This window comes from Ursus maritimus, unplaced genomic scaffold, assembly GCF_017311325.1.
Source record: "Ursus maritimus isolate PB19 unplaced genomic scaffold, ASM1731132v1 scaffold_10, whole genome shotgun sequence".
Taxonomy (NCBI): Eukaryota; Metazoa; Chordata; class Mammalia; order Carnivora; family Ursidae; genus Ursus; species Ursus maritimus.
The window spans coordinates 1,403,775-1,421,584 of NW_024423344.1; the positions used below are offsets into that span (position 1 = coordinate 1,403,775).

General features: G+C 40.4%; 1 protein-coding gene across 2 annotated transcripts in view; it reads left to right on the forward strand.

Annotated features, from left to right (window-relative positions):
* MPHOSPH8 (M-phase phosphoprotein 8) overlaps positions 1 to 17,810 on the forward strand; it is a 73,316-nt gene that overhangs the window by 33,180 nt on the left and 22,326 nt on the right. For both annotated transcript variants that reach the window (XM_008692271.2, XM_040621147.1), the window contains 4 exons: positions 12,153 to 12,278; positions 12,360 to 12,448; positions 14,726 to 14,866; positions 15,573 to 15,659. In XM_008692271.2, the coding sequence (XP_008690493.2) occupies positions 12,153 to 12,278; positions 12,360 to 12,448; positions 14,726 to 14,866; positions 15,573 to 15,659 (443 nt within the window). The remainder of the gene's footprint in view (positions 1 to 12,152; positions 12,279 to 12,359; positions 12,449 to 14,725; positions 14,867 to 15,572; positions 15,660 to 17,810) is intronic.

The window sequence follows — 17,810 nt, forward strand, 5'->3', positions numbered from 1 at the left end:
TAAGGAAGGGAACTTATATACGAGGCTTGCCTTTGTTGACCACAAGATGAGTAGATAAATCTGCACATGTGCATACACACACCCCTTCCCTGAATCTTAGAAGTTTATATAGAGGCTTTAACTGGGTTCAGTCACATGTTTAGTCTAAATGGTCTCAGCAACACCTTATATTCTCAAGGCTATGTCCTTGAAATAGTTCCTAGTGTGGGAATGGTGGGTAGAATGTACATTATAAGGAGACCCCTCCGATTACTCAGATCCAGCTGTAGGTCAACCCAAAGTCACATCCTCTCGTGACCTCCTCCAGTGGTAAAGAGCATAAATAAAGCCAGAGGTTGGTTCACTGATAAGACTAATAGACAAGCTTTTAGCAACATTGATTATGGAGAAAAAAGGGTGCTTACCCAAACAATATTTCCAATGAAAAAGACATGGTCATAGATTGTATCCAGATTAAAAAGACTATTCTCTGAGCAGTTTTTTTACCAATAAATGTGAAAACAGAATGAAATGGGAAAATTCCTAGAAAAATATAGTTCAGCAAAACTAATCCAAGAAGAAATATAAAAATTAAATAGTTTTATAACTATTAAAGAATGTGAAATAGTAATTTAAAATAACCTTAAAAATTTAACACCAGGTGCAGATAGTTTCATACTCAAGAGCTTACCAAACTTATAAAAAGGTCTTCCTAAAAATAAAGAACGCTAACTCATACTATGGGCTTGTTGTAATTTCAGAACCATAATGAGACAAAAACTTTGTTAGAAAGGAAAACGACAGGCCACGCTTATGTAAATATCCCAAGCAAAACATTAGCAAATTGAATCTAGCTGTATATAAAAACATTACCTCTTATGATCAAGTTAGGTGTTCCCTAGGAATTCACTGTGTAAAGGAGAAAACTGATTCAAGAACATTCTTGATTTTTTTAATTATATTATGTTAGTCACCATACAGTACATCCCTGGTTTCTGATGTAAAGTTCAATGATTCATTAGTTGCGTTTAACACCCAGTGCACCATGCAATACATGCCCTCCTTACTACCCATCACCGGTCTATCCCATTCCCCCATCCCCCTCCCCTCTGAAGCCCTCAGTTTGTTTCTCATAGTCCATAGTCTCTCATGGTTCATTCCCCCTTCTGATTACCCCCCCTTTCTTTATCCCTTTCTTCCCCTACTGATCGTCCTAGTTCTTACGTTCCATAGATGAGAGAAATCATATGATAATTGTCTTTCTCTGCTTGACTTATTTCACTTAGCATTATCTCCTCCAGTGCCGTCCATGTTGTAGCAAATGTTGAGAACTCGTTCTTTCTGATAGCTGAGTAATATTCCATTGTATATATGGACCACAGCTTCTTAATCCAGTCATCTGTTGAAGGGCATCTCAGTTCCTTCCACGATTTAGCTATTGTGGACATTGCTGCTATGAACATTGGGGTGCATATGGCCCTTCTCTTCACTACGTCTGTATCTTTGGGGTAAACACCCAGTAGTGCAATGGCTGGATCATAGGGTAGCTCAATTTTTAACTTTTTAAGGGACCTCCACACTGTTTTCCAGAGTGGCTGTACCAACTTGCATTCCCACCAACAATGTAGGAGGGATCCCCTTTCTCCACATCCTCTCCAACAATTGTTGTTTCTTGCCTTGTCTATTTTTGCCATTCTAACTGGCGTAAGGTGGTATCTCAGTGTGGTTTTGATTTGAATTTCCTTGATGGCTAATGATTTTGAACATTTTTTCATGTGTCTGTTAGCCATTTGTATGTCTTCATTGGAAAAGTGTCTGTTCATATCTTCTGCCCATTTTTTGATTTGTTTATTTGTTTCTCGTGTATTGAGTTTGAGAAGTTCTTTGTAGATCTTGGATACCAGTCCTTTATCTGTAGTGTCATTTGCAAATATATTCTCCCATTCCGTGGGCTGCCTCTTAGTTTTTCTGACTGTTTCCTTGGCTGTGCAGAAACTTTTAATCTTGATGAAGTCCCATAAATTCATTTTATCTTTTGTTTCTCTTGCCTTTGGGGATGTGTCATGAAAAAGGTTGCTTTGGCCGATGTCGTAGAGGTTGCTGCCTATGTTCTCCTCTAGAATTTTGATGGATTCCTGTCTCACATCGAGGTCTTTCATCCATTTGGAGTTTATTTTTGTGTATGGTGTGAGAGAGTGGTCAAGTTTCATTCTTTTGCATGTAGCTGTCCAATTTTCCCAGCACCATTTATTGAAGAGACTGTCTTTTTCCCACCGGATGTTTTTTCCTGCTTTATCAAATATTAGTTGCCCAAAGAGCCGAGGGTCCATTTCTGGGCTCTCTATTCTGTTCCATTGGTCTATGTGTCTGTTTTTGTGCCAGTACCATGCTGTCTTTGTGATCACAGCTTTGTAGTACAGCTCGAAATCCGGCATTGTGATGCCCCCAGCTTTGTTTTTCCTTTTCAACAGTTCCTTGGAGATTCGGGGCCTTTTCTGTTTCCATACAAATTTAAGGACTATTTGTTCCAGTTCTTTGAAAAATGTCCTCGGTATTTTGATCGGGATAGCATTGAAAGTGTAGATTGCTCTGGGTAGCATGGACATTTTAACTATGTTAATTCTTCCAATCCATGAGCATGGAATATCTTTCCATCTTTTTATGTCTTCCTCAATGTCTTTCAAGAGTGATTTATAGTTTCTAGAATATAGGTCCTTTACGTCTCTGGTTAAGTTAATTCCAAGGTAACGTATGGTTTTTGGTGCTATTGTAAATGGGATGGATTCCCTAATTTCTCTTTCTTCGGTCTCGTTATTCGTGTATAGAAATGCAACTGATTTCTGAGCATTGATTTTGTATCCCGCCACGTTACTGAATTGCTCTATAACTTCTAATAGTTTGGGAGTGGCTTCTTTTGGGTTTTCCATATAGAGTATCATGTCATCTGCAAAGAGAGACATTTTGACTTCTTCTTTGCCAATTTGAATACCTTTGATCCCTTTTTGTCGTCTGATTGCTGTTGCAAGGACTTCTAGTACTATGTTGAATAATAGTGGCGAGAGTGGGCATCCTTGTCGAGTTCCTGATCTTAAGGGAAAGGCTTCCAGCTTTTCCCCATTGAGAATAATATTTGCAGTAGGCTTTTCATAGATGGCTTTTATGAGATTGAGAAATGTACCTTCTATTCCTACACTCTGAAGGGTTTTAATCAGGAAAGGATGCTGTATTTTGTCAAATGCTTTTTCGGCATCGATTGAGAGGATCATATGGTTCCTGAGTCTTTTCTTGTTGATATGATGTATCACGCTGATTGATTTGCGAATATTGAACCACGCTTGCATCCCAGGTATGAATCCCACTTGATCGTGATGGATAATCCTTTTAATGTACTGTTGGATTCTATTAGCAAGTATCTTGTTGAGGATTTTGGCGTCCATATTCATTAGGGAAATCGGTCTGTAATTCTCCTTTTTGAGGGGGTCTTTGCCTGGTTTGGGGATCAAGGTAATATTGGCCTCATAGAATGAGTTTGGTAGCTTTCCTTCTGTTTCTATTTTTTGAAATAGCTTTAGGAGAATAGGTATTATTTCTTCTTTGAATGTTTGGTAGAATTCCCCAGGAAAACCGTCCGGGCCTGGAGTTTTGTTATTTGGAAGGTTGTTTGTCACTGACTCAATTTCTTCATAATTAATTGGCCTTTTAAGAAATCAATTTCTTCTGGTTTCAATCTTGGTAGTTTATAGGTTTCCAGGAAGGATTCCATCTCTTCCAGATTGTTTAGTTTATTGGCATATAGCTGTTGATAAAAATTTCTAATAATCCTTCCAATTTCAATGGTGTTCGTCGTGACCTCTCCTTTTTCATTCATAATTTTAATAATCTGTCTGGGTCCTTTTTCTTTTCTTTTGGATAAGTGTTGCCAGTGGCCTGTCAATTTTATTGATTCTCTCAAAGAACCAGCCTCTAGTCCTGTTGATCTGCTCTACTGTACTTCTGGTTTCTGCTTGATTGATTTCAGCTCTAATTTTGGTCAACTGCTTCCTCGTGCGTGGATTAGGCCTGTCCCTCTATTGCTGTTCCAGCTTCTTGAGGTGAGAATATAAAAACTGCATTTTAGATTTTTCTATTCTTTTGAGTGAGGCTTGGATGGCTATGTATTTTCCCCTTAGGACTGCCTTTGCAGTATCCCATAGGTTTTGGACTGTTGTATTTTCATTCTCATTGGTCTCCATAAATTGTTTAATTTGATTTTTGATTTCCTGGTTTATCGAGTCATTCCTGAGCAGGATGGTTCTTAGTCTCCAAGTGTTTGAGTTTCTTCCAAATTTTTCTTTGTGGTTGAGTTCCAATTTCAGAGCGTTGTGGTCTGAGAATATGCAGGGGATAATTTCAATCTTTTGGTATCGGTTGAGACCTGTTTTGTGTCCCAGAACATGGTCTATTCTTGAGAATGTTCCATGGGCATTAGAATAGAATGAGTATTCTTTGGTTCTGGGGTGTAGTGTTCTATATATATCTATGAGGTCCAACTTGTCGAGTATGGCATTCAAAGCCCTTGTTTCTTTGTCGATTTTCTGCATGGGTGCTCTGTCTATTTCTGATAGTGGAGTGTTGAGGTCCCCTACTATCAACGTATTTTTATCTATATGTCTCTTTATTGTGGTTAAGAGTTGGTTTGTGTATCTTGCTGCTCCCCTGTTGGGGGCATTTTTTTATTTTAAAGATTTTATTTATTTATTTGACAGAGATAGAAACAGCCAGCAAGAGAGGGAACACAAGCAGGGGGAGTGGGAGAGGAAGAAGCAGGCTCACAGCGGAGGAGCCTGATGTGGGGCTCGATCCCATAACGCTGGGATCACGCCCTGAGCCGAAGGCAGACACTTAACCGCCGTGCCACCCAGGCGCCCCTGTTGGGGGCATATAAATTTAAAATTGTCATATCTACTTGTTGGATACATCCTTTAAGAATATTATAGTGCCCTTCTGTGTCTCTACCTATAGTCTTTATTTTAAAATCCAATCTGTCTGTTATGAGAATTGCTACCCCAGCTTTCTTTTGAGGTCCATTTGCGTGAAAGATGGTATTCCATCCCTTTACTTTCAGTCTGAATGTATCTTTAGGTTCAAAATGAGTCTCTTGTAGACAGCAAATGGATGGGTCTTGTCTTTTTATCCAATCTGCAACCCTGTGGCGTTTTATGGGAGCATTTCGGCCATTTACATTGAGACTGAATATTGATAGATATGATTTTAATGATGCCATGTTGCCAGTACAGTCTTTGTTTCTATCGATTGTAACTTTCTGTTCTGTATCACTCTTGGGGCCTTTTTACCTTTATACAACCCCCCTTAATATCCTGTAGGGGTGGTTTCGTGGATATGAAATTGGTCAATGACTGGCGATTCTGGAAGGTCTTTATTTCTCCATCAATTCTGAATGACAGCCTTGCTGGATAAAGAATCCTTGGCTGCATGTTTTTCTCTGAAAGAGCTTTAAAAATGCCCCCCCAGCCCTTTCTCTCATTCCAGGTCTGTGAAGACAGGTCTGACGTAATTCTGATACCTTTGCCTTGGTATGTGAGAAATTTCTTTGCCCTGGCCGCTTTCAATACTGTATCCTTGGATCTAATATTTGCGAACTGCACTATGACGTGACGTGTCATAGGTTTGTCATGGTTGACCTTGGGAGGGGTCCTGTCTGCCTCTTGGACACGGATGTTTGTTTCCCTTGCTAGATTAGGGAAGTTTTCAGCTACGATTTTTTCAAATATCTCTTCTAGACCTCTGTTTTTCTCCACCCCTCCGGGATGCCGATGATCTGACATTGGAACATTTCATTGAGTCAGTAATCTCCCGTAAGCTACATTCGTTGGCGTGGATTTTTTTAAGTCCAGATTCTATTTTAGTTTTCTCTTCGACTAACCCATCCTCCAATTCACTGATACATTCTTCTGCCTCATTCACCCTGGCGGTCAGAGCCTCTAGTTTTGACTGCATTTGGCTCATAGAATTTTTAATTTCTGCCAGATTCGCTCTCATTTTTGCCCTTAGAGATTCTATGTTCTCATTAACATTTTCGTTAATACTTTTTCAAGTCTATAAATCATCTTGACCATTGTTACTCTGAATTCCATTTCTGATAATTTGGTTATATCCATATCCATTAGTTCTGTGGCAGAGGCCACAGACTCATTGTCTTTTCTTCACTGGGGGGGATTTCTCCTTCTCGTCATTCTGATGAGGAGAGATTGCGGGGTTGTCCAGAGCCCAAATTATTGACCGGACCCAGGCTGTGTGCCCTTGTTTTATAGGGATCTTAGGGATGTGGCCTTCTTGATTTTTCAGCCTGCCCTCTGGGGGAGGGGCCTGCCGTGCCGATACTCAGGCATCCCTGTTTGGGTAGAGTCTCCGTGTGCCCTGCGAGGGGGCCTGGTGGTGGGCACACTGTGAGCCGGTGTTTCCAGGCTTTTGTTCTCTGGTGGCTTTCCCTGGAGGTTTGCTGTGCCTCTTCTGAGAGTCAGAGCAGCAGTGGCCGAATCTCAGCCTCTGTCTCAGAACAGAGGGATCGCAGACCATTCTCCACTGATGTTCTGGCCACCTTAACTCTGTTTCTGTTGGTGCTGCTCAACCCTGCAGCGTCCCGGGATGTGTGCCCCACACCCGGCGTCCCAGCCCTCACTTCCAGGGCCGGCGCGTCTCTGTCCTTTGTGTTTCTTTTTTTTCTTTTTTCTTTTTTTTTTTTAAAGATTTTATTTATTTATTTGACATAGAGACAGCCAGCGAGAGAGGGCACAGAAGCAGGGGGAGTGGGAGAGGAAGAAGCATGCTCTCAGGGAGGAGCCTGATGCGGGGCTCGATCCCAGAATGCTGGAATCACGCCCTGAGCCGAAGGCAGACACTCAACGACTGCGCTACCCAGGCACCCCTGTCCTTTGTGTTTGTAACACCGCCAGCCGCCCGTCGCCCGCCGCCCCCACGCGCTCCAGAGCTCCCGGTCTCATTCTGGGTCCAGTGAGCACACTGGAGCTCCGTTTCAGTCTGGTGGCGTACGTTCCCCGGCTCACAGTCTCAGTCTGCTCTCTCGCAGGTGCCGGTCCACGAGTCCGCCCGCTCCCCGGTGCAGGTGGCTAGTGCTTCCCGCCCGAATGCGGCTGCTCCCCCCCCTTCCATTTATATTCCGATATCTGTGCGCGGTTTCACGGCTCCCTGCTTCGTACATCAATACTCAGCGCTGGAGATGTTCATTGTAGATCCAAATGTATCTTCCTGCGTCTCATGCTGATTCCGTGGATGTTCATGCTGGTCTGATACCTATTCAACTCGACTCAGGGGGCTGGCTGAAAAAGGGGTCCCCTACTCCTCCGCCATCTTAACTCCCAAGCCCTGAACATTGTTGATTTTTTAAAAAACAGAACCTAGCAATCTATGAATAAAAGGAAGCTTTCTCAAATTAATAAAGAACATTAAACCTTTGGCAAACATATGTCACCACTGTTATTCCACATTAGTCTAAGGTCTACCCAGTTGAGTAAGACAGTGAAAAACAAAAGATATAAGCTTTGGGAAGGAAGCCTCCGCCCGCAGAGCTTCTCATTATCAGATGTTATATATATGAAAAATTCAATCCACAAATCTTTAGAAATGTTAAATGTTTAGCAAGGTGACTGGATATAAGACCAATATAGAAAAGTTAACTACAGTTCTCTATTTCTATACAATGTACATTTCTGCATACATTTCTACATAAATAATAAATGTAATCTTAAAAAGTTAATTTTCAGTCAAAAAAATAAAAAGCATTGGCAAGGGTGTGGAGAAAAAGGAAACTTTGTGAACCGCGGGGTAATGTAAATTGGTACAGTCTCTGTTGAAAACATTATGGATGTTCCTCAAAAAATTAAGAAAAGACACCTTATGACTCAGTAATTCTGAAAGAAATTAGAAAAGGGAAGGAAAAGAAAAGGAAAGAAAAGAAAAGGAAAACACTAATTCTAAAAGATATATACACCTCTGTGTTTATTGCAACATTATTCATGATAGCTAAGATATAAAAGCAAGCCAAGTGTCCCATCCATGGATGAATGGATAAAAAAGCTGTGGGGTGTGTGTACGTACACACACACACACACACACACACACACACACACACACACACACAATGGAATATTACTCGACCATAAAAAAGAATGAGATTTGCAGCAGCATGGATGGACCTACAGGGTATTATACTAACTGAAATAGGTCAGAGAAAGACAAATACCCCCATATGATATCACTTATATGTGGAAACTAGAAAACAAAACAAATGAATAAATAAAAAGCAGAAACAGATCCATAAATAGAACAAACTGGTGGTTGCCAGAGGGGAGGGGATAGGACAAATGGCAAAATGGGTGAAGGGTGGTGGGAGATACAGGCTTCCAGTTATGGAATGAATAAGTCACCAGGATAAAAGGTACAATGTAGGGAATGTAGTCAGTGGTATTGTAATAGTGTTCTGTGGTGACAGATGAAAGCTCCACTTGTGAACATAGCCCAAGGTATAGAGTTGTTGAATCACTATGTTGTACACCTGAAACTAGTGTAACGTGTGTCAACTACACTTCAATTAAAAAAAGGTAGGGGGATGAGAAAATTTTCAGTAGCAACACTTTCAAAAGATTGCTAAGAATATTGTATATGAAGATCTGTAAGACCTGTATGGAGAAAATTATAAAAACTTTTTGGAAGTTATTAAAATTTATACCATTTTATTAATAAGCACAATATTATAAATTTGCCATTTTCTTCAATTTGTCTATAGTGTCACTGTGGTTCCAGTCAACTTCCCATCATAATTTTTCATGGAATTTATAAACAATTCTATAATTTCTTTTGAAGACAAACGAAAAGCCAAAACCAGTTATCCCAGTAGTTATCAAAACCTGCTGTATAAAACCGTAGAACTAGATACAGTATTTACTTGGCATCCGGAAGGTTACATTAGTTAATTGAGTAGAGCCCTCTGACTAGGACTGTTGCAGATGTGGAAACTGGATAGATGGTAAGTGGCAACACACATCTGGGGGGGAAGATAAGCTCTTTATATATAGATGGTGTGAGGATACTTGGTTATCCATGTGGAAGAAACCATACACAAAAACCAAATCCTCATGGATTAAGGCCTTAAATATAAGGGGGATAGTTAGATATTAGGTATTTGGAGGATAAAGGATCATATCTTTAAGACCTTGGAGGTAGGGGAGGATTTCTGAAACAAGACACAAAAACTACCATAAAAGAAAAAACTGATAAAGTTGACTGCAAAACAGTTCCATTCATCAAAGTTCCCATTACAAAAGGTGAAAAAAACAAAGGATTGGTTCTCAAAATATATAAAGAATTTCCTCAGTATGATACTGTATTAGTTAGGATTCTCCAGAGAAACAGAATCAACAAGATGTATATATAAAAGGAGGTTTGTTATGAAGAATTGGCATGCGTGATTATGAAGGTTTAGAATAGTTTCACAACCTGCCATTTGCAATGTAGACCCACGAAAGCTGGTAGTATAATTTCGGTCTGAGTCCAAAGGCCTTAGAACCACAGAGCTGATGGTGTAAGCCCTGGAGCCCAAAGGTCCAAGAACCAGGATTCCTGATGTCTTAAGGCAGAAGATGGAGGTCCCAGCTCAATGCAGAGGATTGGGTGATGCCTGCCCACAGTGATGAGGGCAGATCTTTAGTTCATTCTACTGATTTGAGGCCCTCAAAGACACACCCAGAAATAATGTTTTACCAGCTATCTGGGCATCCCTTAGTCCAGTCAAGTTGACACACAAAATTAGCTATTGTAGATATCAATTTCTTTTTAAAGATTTTATTTATTTGAGAGACAGAGATTGCATGCAGGCATGCGTAGGAGCATGAGCAGGAGGGAGGGGCAGAGGGAGAGGGAGAAGACACCCCGCTGAGCAGGGAGCCTAATAAGGGGTTTGATCCCAGGACCCCGAGATCATGACCGAAGGCCAGATGCTTACCTGACTGAGCCACCCAGGCACACAATACCAATTTTTGTAAAGCTAAGAAACAAACAACTGTAGATTTTTTAGGATATATGTATTTATGGCAAAACCATTTTTAAAAAGAACAAAAGGGAATGACAGATTCAAACTCCAGATCCATGACATTGCTGTGGTGGGGGGTGGCAGAGTGGGGGAGTGTTTAGGCCCCAGAGTGGTTCTGTGCTCAATTAACTGCTGTGTTCACGGATGTTCACCTCCTAACACACTCTTTAGTGTTACTAAAAATAAAGTTTATTAAAGTTAGTAAAGTTTATTAAAAATAGAAAAGGCTATAACTACCAGATGCCGAATCAAGATCCAATACTTGGTAGGAATGAACGTAGGATTTTGAACCAGTTGGCTATGTTAGAGACCAAAATCCAAGCTACAGCATACCTTTTCTTGTTATTTATGTTGTATGTTGTTGTTGTAACAGTCCTGTAAGTTAGGTGGTGGTATCTGAATCGATACAATCCCTCATCTGTCCTGCTTCCCACATCTTTCCATGGTATTGTGGTCCTAAGCTAGAGAGGGAGGCTCAGCTGTAGGCTCAGATACGTCTCAGTGAGAATATGGCTCTTGGCTTACTGATGTGTGTGTCTGCGCAAATCACAGAACCTCTTTGCCTTGTTTTCTTTCTTTTTTCTTTTTTTTAAAGATTTTATTTATTTATTTGACAGAGAGAGAGACAGCCAGCGAGAGAGGGAACACAAGCAGGGGAGTGGGAGAGGAAGAAGCAGGCTCATAGTGGAGGAGCCTGATGTGGGGCTCGATCCCATAACGCCGGGATCACGCCCTGAGCCGAAGGCAGACGCCCAACCGCTGTGCCACCCAGGCGCCCCTATTTTCTTACCTGTAACATGTATGCTCATATAGGTTATTGTGTGTGGATAAATATGCTAATTTATGTAAATACCTTAACACTTCTCACTGAATGTTAGCTGCTTTTACTATTACCACTACTGTTATTCAGAAAGTAAGGTACAGCAAGTTTACATGACTTACTCAGAGCCATGCAACTGACATCTGGAGCTGGGATACAGAAAATCCAGTATGTGTAGCTCCCAAGGCTGTGATGTTTCTACGATGGAATGCTCTCGGGTAGCAAAGAGAAGTGTTGGTTTGAGTTGAAAGCTTTGGAAGAATTTCCTTCCATTTCTTTGCATGTCTTTTACAAACTTCATTTCTATGGCAAGGTTAACTGCCTAACATTTGTATAGTTTGAGGAATTGGTTTTAGGTGAAAATACCTTAACTCTTACCATAAAATATTTATGCTTTTTGCTTTTTTAAAATAGCACAGTTGAAGGACATCTGGGTGGGTGGCTCAGTTAGTTGGGCGTCCAACTCTTGATTTCAGCTCAGGTCATAATTTTCAGGGCCCTGGGATCAAGCCCCACATCGGGCTCTGTTCTGGGTATGGAGGCTGCTTAAGAGTCTTCCTCTCCCTCTGCCCCTCTCTGCCCCCCCCCAAATAAGTACGTAAATAAAATCTTTAAAAATAGCACAGTTGTTTTGAGTACTCCCAATGAGTTATGCTCAAATCCTATTTGTTGCACTGCCAGTAGTGGATGAACATGGCCTTTCCTAAGGTTAGGAAAGCCCCTGGGTCAGACAGATGAGGGAGTTAACTAGCACTTGCTTTGTGGGTAGAAGGGAGCACAGAGGGCTTCTAGGAGGAGGAGCTGGAGCTGAGTCTGTAAGATCAGTGACTTATTTATGTACAGGTTTGGTTTACACATTTAGAATGGCTTTACTTACATAACTGATTTGGAGACGGTGTATATCCAAGAAGAATGGCCAAAGATAGAAATGTTAAGAGATTCCTCTTACTGAATCCCTGTGATTTTTCTCTCTTCCTTTAAGCTACTCAATCTTGTATTTAAAATTCATAGTTCATTATTTTATAATTAATAGATTACCTACTTTATGCCTTTGAAGCACGAAGACATCTAAATGTGGATCGTTGGTATTACTCGACCAAGAAAAGCAGAAATTTAGTTAAAGACTCAATTACATAATGAAGTATGTTACAAGTGTATATAAAACTTTGGTTAAGACACCACAAACTTAATAAAACAGCATTGTTATGGGGGAAAAATGTGTATTAATAAGGCTCTTCTGTGTTCCAGATGGCAGACAGCAGATTTTGAGTTTGGGCATGGACTTGCAATTGGAATGGATGAAACTAGAAGATTTTCAAAAGCATCTTGATGGGGAAGATGAGAACTTTACCACAGCAGATGCAATTCCAAGTAGTGAGTAGTTAGGAATTTTGGAGGTCCTTTTCATGAATCTAGATAGGTGAAGCCTAATTTATCTTAATTCTTTCATTATAGATTTATTGAGGGATGCTGTAAAAAATGGGGATTATATTGCTGTGAAGGTTGCACTTAATTCAAATGAGGACTATAACCTGGACCAAGAGGTAATATGTCTTAGTAAAATCTCATGAAATAAAGATGGGAAGTAGCTCTTTTAACATAGTACCGTTTTATTTTTCATTTTTTAAAAATTAGAAAAGTAGTGTTCATTTTGTAAACTGAAAACACAGTAGAAATGTATAATGTAGAAAATTATAGACCTTGTGATTTCAGCCCCAAGAGTGACCGTTTGGTTTAGCTGTGGCCTGTCTGGTTTTGTCTGTGGTTGAACCTCTGCTGCTCTGAAGGGCTTAAAATGACTCCTTGTGTCCTTGTCACTGTTGGTCTTTCATTGGTAGGCACCTGTTCACAGCAACTGCCCATGGTTCTGTTGCTGCAGTTTTTCATTCTGATTTATGGGGGGGGGGGGTGTTTTTGTTTTTGTTTTAGTGAAAGCATGTTAACCCTTTCTTCCTAGTTTTTAGTTTTTGTTTTTTCAGTCTTTCTTGCTTAGAGGATTTTTATTTTTAGATAGTCACATCTGTTGATCCTTTCCTTTATGTCTTTTGGGTGTCTTGCTTACAAAAGATTTTTATATTTTCTTCTTTAGTATTTTTGCTTTAGTGGTGGATTTTTTTAGGCTTAATACCTAGGGGTTAAAATTCAAAAAAATTATTGGGATTTTGGGTAAAATTGCATGAACTCTGTAGATTAATTTGGCTGAGAATTGACATTTTTACATTTTGAGTCTCCAAATAAGAACATGATAACTCTTCATCCATTCAGCTCTTCATTTATTCCTCAAGCAAAGTTTTATAAGTTTTTTTCCTTTGTATGGTTCTTGCACATTTATTTTAGATGTGTTCCTACGTATTTGATAATTTTTAAATGATCTTAGTATGATCATTAGGATCTTTTTCCTCCCACATTTTGTTTTCTAACTGGTTATTATATTTGTTTGGTGAAGCTGTTGATTCGTGTGTGTACACTTGCATGTGGTCTCCAGTCACTTTGTGAAATTCTCTTACCATAATAATTTTTAAGTCACTTGCCTGGGATTCTCTGGGCAGATAATATGATCATCTGCTAAAAAGTAACTATCTTGTTTCCTTTTATCCCAGTAATATTTATTTTTCTGGTTTTGTGAATTTGGTGACATTTTGAAGAATAGTGTTGGTGAAAGTGATCCTGTTCGGTCTCTGATCTGAGTGGGGATTTGCCCTTAGGTTCTGTGTGGAGTTTCTCTTTCTGTTGTACTGCTGTTGGTTTCTTGTGGACAGTAGCCTTTCTCTTTCTAGACTTCCTTTCTTTGTTTACTTGCTTAAGTTTTTATCAGGGATGGATGTTGGGTTTTATCAGATTTTTGTTTCCTACTTTAATACTAATGTAGCTCGGTCTTTATTAATAAATTAGAAAAAGGTTTTTTCCCTTTAATATTTTTGTAGTAATAAGATACTTCAAAAATGAGAGGAAGTGCACTATCTTACTTCAGTTGATTTTTCTTTTGTATTCCTTTAGGTTGCTCATACAGGTGAATTCTGCTAAGCTTTCAGATTATAGCCAAATTAACTACACTGTTAGAACTTGGTTTTAGCAGATGGTATTTAATAAATGGTTTGGTATTCCTATGTGTTTGTTTCAGTTAATGATCGGAAATATTTTAGCTATTGATGACCTTTTTATTTTTTGTCAACTTTATGTAATTTTTATCTTTTTAAAGTACTTTAATTTCTCAATTTTGTCATAGCCTCTTAGAAACCAGTCATATCAGTGTCCTGTTTCCTGCTTCTGAATTTTCTTCTTTATCCTTTGAGTAGCCAAACTGTCACTTCACAACAGCTATATTCACATAGGCCACCATTTGTGATGACAGCATTCACTGAGCCTGTCATCAATAGAGTGGACTTAGGTCGCGTCTAGTGGTCATTTGTAGCCTTAGGTCTTTTGGCCAATTAAGTCTGTATCATGAATGTGTGAGTTTCACCTGTTTACCTAGAACACGGGGGACTTTTGCACCTGAAATGTGCAATAAATAAATAAATAAATACCTTTGCCATTTTTATAGCATCAAGGTATGAATATTCATCATCATTTGTCATGCAGAATGTTGCTGTGATAGGCCTTTACAGCATGGAAGTTCTAAAATTTTATGGTATTTATATATGAAAGAAATTGTAATATTTCTGATTATTATAAGCATGTTTTTGTGAAAACCTTAAATAACTGCTTAAATCAGTGCACTTAAGTGATTTCACATTGAAACATCATAGATGAAAAGGCTTAGTTCTAAAATTTTTCTGATAGACATTGACATGTTTTTTTCCTCAACAAAACCAATGAAGGATTCAAGCGGGATGACACTGGTGATGCTCGCCGCAGCAGGAGGGCAAGACGACCTGCTGAGGCTCCTCATCAGGAAAGGGGCTAAGGTGAATGGCAGACAGAAGAATGGGACCACCGCCCTCATTCATGCGGCTGAGAAGGTTGGGATCAGTTTCTTAGTCTGTGGGAATTCCTGCCTGTGGACCAGAACAGAGTCTGTTTCTGTAGTGAAATACAACTCTCATATAGTCACATAACTTTAGAATCTCATATTTCAGTTCATCTAGGACTTGTCATGAATAGATTTTTTTTTTTAATCAAGAGTAGTGCTTTGTAATTGAATTTTCAGAATGTGATTTATCTAGTGGGAAGTGATTCATATTGAGAAAGGACCCCGGGGGCACCTGGTTGGCTTAGTCTGTAGAGCGAGCGACTCTTGATCTCAGGGTAGTGAATTCAAGCTCCATGCTAGGCATAGAGATCACTTTAAAAAAAGAGAAAGGCCTTCCGAATAATGTACTAATGCTGGTTTCAATCTTAAATCTTTTAAGAATCTTTTCCAGTTGGAGTTAAGTGTTCCTTTTGATTAAGAATTTCATTAAAATGTTCCCACATATTATCTTTTTAAAGGATTGATATACAGTTTCTTATGTTGAAACTAGTAAACTTCAAGTTGAAGTTGCTGTCAAATTATGTATGCCTGTGCATGGGCCTTGAACGGTGGAGCACAGTGAAGAACCACGTTCACTAACCTGGTTGGGATAGAATCTGAGTATTTTTCCTGATGGCTAAAAATTTCGTCATCAAAAACTATCTTACTTTTAAAGAATTTTGGGAATTAAATTTGCTCTTTTTTTTTTTTAATAGAACTTTTTAACTACAGTGGCTATTCTTTTGGAAGCAGGAGCTTTTGTAAATGTCCAGCAGAGCAATGGTGAGACTGCTCTAATGAAGGTAAATACATCACTTCGGTCTTGAGGGATGTTCCTGTTGGGACCTCTGATTGCCAGGCACTCTGCCAGGGGCTGGGAATATGATGGGGAATAGGACACAGATGTGTAGGAGAAACAGGTCAGCAGATTTAAAGCTGGTGTGAGCAATAATGTGATAGGAATAAACCGAGAGAGCCATGGGATTACATAAAAGTTGATACCAGGCTCAGCAATGTGGATTGACAGTGGGACAGGGTGGGGTACCTGGCTGGCTCAGTCGATAGAGGATATGACTCTTAATCTTGGGGTCATAAGTTCGAGCCCCATTGTTGGGTGTAGAGATTACTTTAAAAAAAAAAAATGAGATGGTGGATGTGATAGGTGGCGGAGCTGCATCCTACGAATGATATACAAGCTGGCAGGGATGAATTGTGTAAGCGGGAACTGGAATAGGATATGCACAGAGAGCTGGGAGTGGAAAAGAACATGATGTACTTCCATTATTTGCTGGGTTCATCTCCTTAGCCTCCGATTTCTTCATGTGTGTTTGGAATTACGGTTTGCTGACCATTTTGAGTGGAAGGTTGTTAAAGCCTCCCCCATGACTCCCCCTTTAATTACCTCTCCCTGTTTAATAGTTTTGTATTTGCCTCTCCTGGGGCCCAGCCTGGTCTAGCATGTTCCTGTGGCAGTTCTAGGTTCCTGGCTTAAGATGCCATTAGGACATAGCAGGTCCTGACACCAAGCCATGCATTAGGTCCCGGGATGGAGGCTCTCTTTTACTGCCCCCTTCCTAGATACAGTTTTGGGCAAGGAAATGACCCAAGTAGGTGTTTGTCTGCAGTACCTGTTTTCAGCTGTCTTTCCTGAGTCAGTAAGAGCACAGGTGTAGGCCCTAGTTAGCACTGGGCCTGGTTCTGAGTGTGATCTTGAATCTCTGTTATTCTCAAGACTGGGATCACCTCTCCCCTCAACCTTCTTCCACACTCAGGATGTGGACCTTGCTCACTGCTTGTGTTGCTGTTTCATTTTTTTTTTTTTTAAGATTTTATTTATTCGACAGAGATAGAGACAGCCAGCGAGAGAGGGAACACAAGCAGGGGGAGTGGGAGAGGAAGAAGCAGGCTCACAGCAGAGGAGCCTGATGTGGGGCTTGATCCCAGAACGCCGGGATCACACCCTGAGCCGAAGGCAGACGCTTAACTGCTGTGCCACCCAGGCGCCCCTGCTGTTTCATTTTTGGTTCAGGAGCTCTACTTTTGAATTTTAATTTTCCTTTTTGTGCTTCTATTGCCATATGCTTAGAGCAGAGGTGACATCTCAAATACGAATTAAAACTTTGTCTTATTGAAAAATCACCAGGTACATTCAAAACAGCAAATACTTAAGTAGTCTGGTGCGGAAAGATGTACACATAGGGCAGTGAGCATGGACATGGTCCACATCCGGGCTGAGGAATTAGGACAACTTGATCCTAAGAGCAGTTGGGAGCCACTAAAAGGTTTAAGCTGGAGAAGGACATAATCAGAATAAAGGTGGTTGTTTTTAATGTCCCTTAGTTCAGTAGAGAGAACAAATTGGTTAAAAGGACAAGCAGTTTGCAGACTTATAGGGATGTTTTTAAAATTAGGTGAAATAATAGTCTGTACCTGGGTAGTGACAGTGGAGACAGAAGTAGGTAGACTGACCAGAGTGGTTTAAGAAGGTAGAATTCACAGGACTTGGTAATTGAAGGTGATGCTTGGTAATCCTATTTCCTAATTTAGGGAACTCAGGCAGTATACAATGGGAGTGGGGTTTCATTTGAGCTGGAAGTGCTCAGAGGGTGTTGCACCTGTGGACCTTTAGCTCAGGAGGGAGGGGTCAGCTATAGATTCAGATTCCGGTTCATCAGAGTAGCACAATGACAGCCCTAGGCTGAGAGTAGAAGGGAAAGAAAGCCAGAGATGGGAGGCAGCCACATAGGAAAGACCAGAGAAGGAGGAGGAAGATAGGAGAGAGAAGTATCCTGAGCATTTCAAGGAGGAGCTGGCCTGCACCAGCTGCTGAGGCAGTGTTGCCTAAGGAGGCCGAGAAGTGCCGTGGGAAGCAGCACTGGAGAGCGTGTGGGTGCCGTCCTTTGTTGGGTGTGAGGGGTGTGGGATTGCAGGGGTGAGGAGGTGGATGCTGGATG